The sequence below is a fragment of the Prunus avium genome, chromosome 2 (assembly GCF_965620075.1).
Source record: "Prunus avium chromosome 2, drPruAviu1.hap1.1, whole genome shotgun sequence".
NCBI classification, from domain to species: Eukaryota; Viridiplantae; Streptophyta; class Magnoliopsida; order Rosales; family Rosaceae; genus Prunus; species Prunus avium.
In genome coordinates this window covers 8820542-8826541 of record NC_142285.1, presented here as the reverse complement: position 1 = coordinate 8826541, position 6000 = coordinate 8820542, and the positions used below count along the sequence as shown (strand labels likewise).

The 6000-nt window shown below is 39.2% G+C and overlaps 1 protein-coding gene and 1 long non-coding RNA gene across 3 annotated transcripts; both read right to left on the bottom strand.

The window, feature by feature from the left end:
* Window positions 1-217: 217 nt before the first annotated feature.
* LOC148296414 (uncharacterized) lies at window positions 218-2832 on the bottom strand. The gene is made up of 3 exons (XR_015833992.1): window positions 2765-2832; window positions 2486-2610; window positions 218-2373 (listed from the first exon to the last, which is right to left on the bottom strand). It is a non-coding gene; the product is annotated as an uncharacterized LOC148296414 (long non-coding RNA).
* A 245-nt stretch (window positions 2833-3077) lies between these two features.
* On the bottom strand, window positions 3078-5572 carry LOC110765243 (MATH domain and coiled-coil domain-containing protein At3g58250-like). Of its 2 annotated transcripts, none has more exons than XM_088247832.1 (4): window positions 5353-5572; window positions 5154-5276; window positions 4910-5067; window positions 3078-3841 (listed from the first exon to the last, which is right to left on the bottom strand). In XM_088247832.1, exons 1-4 carry the CDS (start codon window positions 5391-5393, stop codon window positions 3189-3191), a joined length of 975 nt encoding a protein of 324 aa, XP_088103958.1. In that variant the 5' UTR covers window positions 5394-5572; the 3' UTR covers window positions 3078-3188. The 2 variants fall into 2 exon arrangements, with proteins under 2 accessions (XP_088103958.1, XP_021824019.2); XM_021968327.2 differs by having other exon boundaries at window positions 3078-3847; window positions 5353-5571.
* Between the last annotated feature and the right edge of the window lie 428 nt (window positions 5573-6000).

The following is a 6000-nucleotide window of genomic DNA, read 5'->3' as shown; positions in this document are numbered from 1 at the left end:
TATTTTCTTTTTTTCTTGTTTTATTTATTTCCTTTCTTTTTTTCGTTTCTGTTTTGTGTAGGGAAAATGAATTGGATCATTCAATCACCAATCCTCGTGGGATCGACCTCGCACTTACATATGCTATACTACCAAACGGCTCGTGCACTTGCGAGTATCACAAGTTGAGGATGCAACTGAATCCATTTTGGTGCAGCTGTATCTACGCAACAGTTGCCCATGTGTCTCAGTTCAAGAGTCAAGCCCTAAGAGTGCTTTGAAAGGTTCGTGGAGCCTAAGAAAGCACTTTGGTTTCCTTCACCAACAAAACCAACAATTGCTTACATATAAATATTTTGGCTTAGCTTAAGGAGCTTGTGGCATGGGAGCTGAGCATTTATGAGTTTAGCATTAGAGAGCGAAGGCTTGGATTTCCTATGAGAAACAGAGGTTCAAAGCAGTAGGAGAGGGAATTTTGGGAAGATTTGTTGATGGAATAGAGGAAAATATGTGGGTGACTTGAGCACACTTCCAGCAGCTTGACAAAAGCTTCGTCACGCTCTTGGGTGGTTTGCCAGAAGAGAAAAGGGAAAGAAATGGAAGAACAGAGCTCGAAATTGAAGGGTTCCAGTAGTGAGTGGGAATGCTTGCTCCCTCTGGATGTGGTGATTTGATGGGTAGAAGATGTCCCATTTTATAGGCACTAGAAGCTCCTCCTTCCCAAGAAACCCTAGCTGGTTCTTCCCGTATCTGCCAAGTCTTCCCCTCCATTCCTCTTCTCTTACTTTGATTCATCCCAATTATGTGAAATCCCCCTAATCCAAACACACAGAGACAAGATTTTTTGGAGCTCTACAGTCTTCCCACAGCTGTCCCTGTGGCAATCTCCTATCTCTGGCAACACTCTCTTCTTCTTTCATTCCTTATTTTATGGTAAGAGCTGGTAGGCGAAGGAAGTGGGTAAAGGTGTTGGTCTGAAGGGTGTTTTGCTCTCAGCAGCCTGCACACGCAAGTATCCTTCGGTTTTACAGATGGTCTGTCTTGGATTTGTCTTTGGCCATGTGCTAGAGACTTCCTGGGATATTTTCTAAGTTGTTTGGGCCACTTCCTATGGTGATGGGCTAATTTTCTAAGCTGATGAGTTATTTTTCTCTCTTTCATACTTACCCACATATTTGGCCTTAAGAAATGGGCTCGAGTTTGGAGCTCCCAAGCAACCCAAAACTTCCACTTCTTGGCCTATCAATGGGCCTCATGAACGCTCGTAACCATCCATACCACAACCCACTCAGCAAGCCCAGAGCATTTGAGTGGCTTGGGCCCACTTAAGCTTGTAGCGTGGCTAGGACCAAAATAAGGATTTTCCGCTTTGCATTGCATGTTGTTTGGCGTGCTCGAATTTTGTCGCATTGTAAAGAGCTATGGTCGAGTCAAAATGAAGTTTGATGGGATAATAAGCATGAGTTCATAGAGCCGGTACATTTTACAGGCTCGTTACAACTCTTAGCATGATGGGTTACATATTTGCTTGGTGTGGCATGTGGACTGTGACTCGTGCGAGCGCGTACGAGGAACTTTCGCATACCCTAAATCGAGTTTCCTTTCAATAAGGTGTCGCACTGGGCTAGGAATATGTTTGGGACTAGCCTTGGATGTTTTGGGCCTCAACAACAATAAAACAACTATAGGCCTAGGAATATATACCATTGAACGCGATCAAATACGTGAGTTCTAGAATGGAAGTCTTTACTCACATATCAAACTAGAACTCATAGATTGCAATGGTGCAAACTAATCCTTAGACCTGGGACATCATAGATGTCTTGTGGCCATGTTGTTTGTCTTTGAGGGCGCTATACAATTGTGTTGTAGAAGACATGACCTAAAGATGTTTATCCGGACTCTCAATAAGGGGTTATGAACCTTTGGCCGAGAAGCTCATCTTGCAGAAGAAAGATGGAAGAAGCAATCGTCAAGCTTCGGATATCAGTACGGTACATGTCGAAGACTCTCCGATGATTAACTCAGCAAGTGTGGGGCATACAGTAATTTGGGCAGAGTAACAGTAAAGATGAAAAGTAGTTACCCTTTTTACCTGGGCACTATTCTTCTTTTATAGAGAAATGAAAATGGGAGTTTGCACAAAGTTTTGATGTGAGACTTTGTGCAAGTCACTCTGGTGGCGACACATGTCCAAGGCTTAGGTTATGTAGTTGAGAGCTTCGGCAATCGCCTTCGGTTGGCAATTACCACATCAGAGAAAAAGTGTCTTAAGTAGCTGAGATCATGACGGTGTCATCAATCTAGGGGTCTGTCTGCGCACTGATCTCCCAATACCGAATGTACTCGGTTGATTATGGTACAAACAGCTACTTTGTTTCCTGTGGGACCCTCCTGATTGTACCAACCAAGTCAATTTAGGCTATAGAAAATAAAAACTCACCATCATAAATATCTAAGTACAAAATTATGCGCTTGTAAATTGGAGGTATAGCCAAATAGGTACCAGTCATAACCAATAATGACGAAAACGTCACAGTAAAGCTTTGTCGTATTCAACTTAGAGAAGTTGTCACTTTTTCATGTGAATGTCCCGGATACAAGCTCCTTTCTCATTCTTCATTCTTCTACCTACATCAAGGGTCAAAGTCAAACCCATAAATACATAGTAAACAAGTAGCGCCCATAACACCAAATATAATTAAGCCAAAGAAAAAAAAAATGACACCAAACAAATATCACTTAACAAAACTACTTTTGAATAAAGCGCAAAAAATCACGCTACCATGTATCGTAGGTTGGTTGGTGCTCTTCAATATCTTACGTTCACTGGCCCTGAGTTATGCCGTAAATATTGCTTGGCAATTCTTGTCTCAGCCTACTGATGTGCATTTTGGTCTTGTTAAATGTATTCTTTGATATATTCAGGGGACTCTCACTTATAGTATGCACTGTACTTATGGTCTTATCTCTCTTGTTGGGTATAGTAGGGGTATTCATACTGTCCTCTGCTGCCCAGCACGTCTAACCTGCTAAGTCTCAAAGATTCATAGAATCGAAAGAAAAAAAATATTGAAAGAATCAAAAGGAGTTGCAAATATAAATTGTAAAAATTCATAACCGCCCAAGTTTTACTAGTACAGATTACGTAACACTTGTCTTCGTCAAAGAGACAAAAATATGCACCCAAGAGAGACTTGTACAGTAAATTAAGTTAATGGATAGCCTAGCTCAGTATCCATATCTATCTTCTTGAACTCTTCGTCTGCCTTTGCCAAGTCTCTTTTCGCTGCCTCAAGATCAACTTCCGCAGCAGCGAGGACATTCCTTCGCCTCTTTATTTCATTCTCCAAAATTTCCACATCTTCTCTCAGTCTATCAACTCTTCCTGCCCTTTTCTTCATGACCAAAACCGATTGAACATGAGGCTCCAGCCAAACCAAGTCAAATTTGAAGGTCTCAAGCTCCTCCCATAACAGTTGAAGGCGTTTACAAGCATCACGGGTCATATCCTTGGCCTTTGTAGTCTTCAGAAAACACAAGAGTCGGCCCAAAGCTGTGAATGCACATTGAATAAACGTACGACTTCTCTTCTTATGGCACTCGAGCAAGGAAGGATACGACGAACAAACTTCCTCTAGAAATGGAACAAAAGTTTTCTCTACTCGTCCTAAGCCCCTAAAATCGATAAGCTCCCCAGTTTCTTGGTCTTCTAAAATCTTAATGCCATTACGAACTGAAACTTCGGCTTCAACAACACAGAAATCATTGACAAGATACCCTTTATCATGATCACAAAGCTCACTTAGAAGAATGAATGATGTAAAGCCCCAGTCATTGTCATTTGCCACAAACTCATGTTCTGTATCTATGAAATGAAATGTATTAAGGATCACAAAACTTTAACCAAGAATCAAGCATATAAACGAACAGATAATAAAGCAATATGAATGATATAGAAAGCCCATTGAAGCGAATAGATAAATAGGAAACATAACAAGTAAGAAAATATTTGACTGACTTAAAAGCCTTAATTACAGTATAGCTTATTCTCCAACATTTACCTGGAGCACATATATACTAGGAAGTTAAATGAACCACATATATCAGTACTCCATTGCAGAAAAATCTAAAACCATAACAAAACTAAAACGTTGGACCGATGATCCTCAGAACTCCAAACACTCTTCCCTAATGTATTTAGTAGAGAATAAATATGCCACAAAATTTTGAACAAAAACTCAAATTGGCTGATGCTAGAATTTCTCCATTAAAGATTACTAAAACTTATTAGTTTTGCACTCTACAAGTTTACAACTTAGGCCTCGCATGCCTAGGAACTAGGTGACATCACAAAAACAACTAAAAGAGTCATATGCATGCCTGACCGCAACAATAGGAAGTAATAAGAACAATATGAACTAATGTGTGAAAACCATCATGATTGATCATGAAACAATCTTAGACTACTGGAAAACAATATGTGCCACATACGTATATATAAATGTGCCATCTCGGTCAGCCTATAATCTCTCAATCACAGAGGATCACAGGGTCATTACCATTTTCATACTTATTCGTCCATTAATAGAACAAACAAAATAAATAATTGATTGAGACAAGGGGAAAGACATTGGACCTGAAGAATGAAAAATGCAGAATAAGATGAAGTACAATTAATGCAAGTGACTTGCACATTTTAACACAAGCATTTTGATGTCGCATAGTAATATATAGTGTAGCAGAGGAACCATCCAGATCATATCTAAGGAGATAGAGGGAGGACTGTTTAAAAAAAATTGTAGGAAAAAGAATCACTCAATTCCATTTAACAAGTTAAATTAACAAATGACAAGCCACAACATAAAAATCCAGCATAAATTCGAGTTGCGAAATAAACAACATGGTCATGAGCAGAAAAGATATATACTCTTTGTGATTGACTTCTTGCTATCAACTTGATTAACCAGGGTGAGCCTGAACTTGGCATATCTGGTCGACCCAGATGGCAATGTTGAAGCGTCTGCAACATCCAAATACACGGACAAGTAATCTACGTTGTTCCCCTTGGGAAATATAAGGATCCGCCTGATCAAACCAACCCAAGACGATTAAGTCTATATACTAACCAATTATTATCCCAGAAAAAAAAAAAAAAAAAAAAAAGAGTCTACCATTTATAGCCACCAACGACGAAAACATCAGAATAATGCTTTTGCTTGTTCAGCGTGGAGAAGTTGTCGATTCTCCAGGTGAATGTCCCAGACACAAGGTCCTCCTCTTCCTCCTCCTTCACTCTACCAAGCTCAATCCCTTAAATATATTGTAAATGAAGTAGAATAAATACGCATAACATAACGGAGACGTACTTACCTTCCAACTGACGACTCTGTCGTGAGAGAGAGAGTCTTCATAAAAAGAAGTAGCGGAAATTATAATTTGGCAGATAAACTATTCTTCTTTTTAAATCCTTGTATTGAACCCTAAAACCTCTGGAAGAGAGAGTCACTTCGTTTTCTGGTCTGACTCTGAGAGAGAGAGAGAGAGAGAGATAGAAAGAGAGTCACTTAATTATGGCATATTGGTTTTACAAATTCCGCCAAGTCCTTTTTCTCTTTTTCCTCATTAGATATGGAAAATACTTGCCTCCTTTTTTGCCTCCTTCACTTCACTGAAAGTAGAAACTCCTACTTTACTAATCACAATTTGACATGTGTGCTGAAATTCTTCTAGTGTTTTTTATGAATTATTTTTGCATATGTGTCAAATTTTGATTTAGAGAAAATAGGAATGTCTCATTCTAAGTAAGTAGGGAAGCCGTGTCCTTATATAATTTTTTTTTGGGAAATAGCGGTATATACCACCAAAATTATAATCTCAATTAAAAATACCACCGGCTCCCAATTTTTTTACAACTAACATCTATAAATATAAAATTATTGTCCACTTATTGTAACCATATCAATTTTTCAGAAATGGGCTTCTCTCTCTACTCTATCTCTTCGGCCCGTCTCTCTCCCT

Bases quoted from the DNA above. Each gene is read 5' to 3' on its own strand.
- LOC110765243 (XM_021968327.2), bottom strand. From the start codon at position 5,393: ATGAAGACTCTCTCTCTCACGACAGAGTCGTCAGTTGGAAG. The intron at 5,277-5,352 runs GTAAGTACGTCT...TGAGCTTGGTAG, and splicing joins ACAGAGTCGTCAGTTGGAAG to AGTGAAGGAGGAGGAAGAGG. The intron at 5,068-5,153 runs GTAGACTCTTTT...TGGTTTGATCAG, and splicing joins GTCGTTGGTGGCTATAAATG to GCGGATCCTTATATTTCCCA.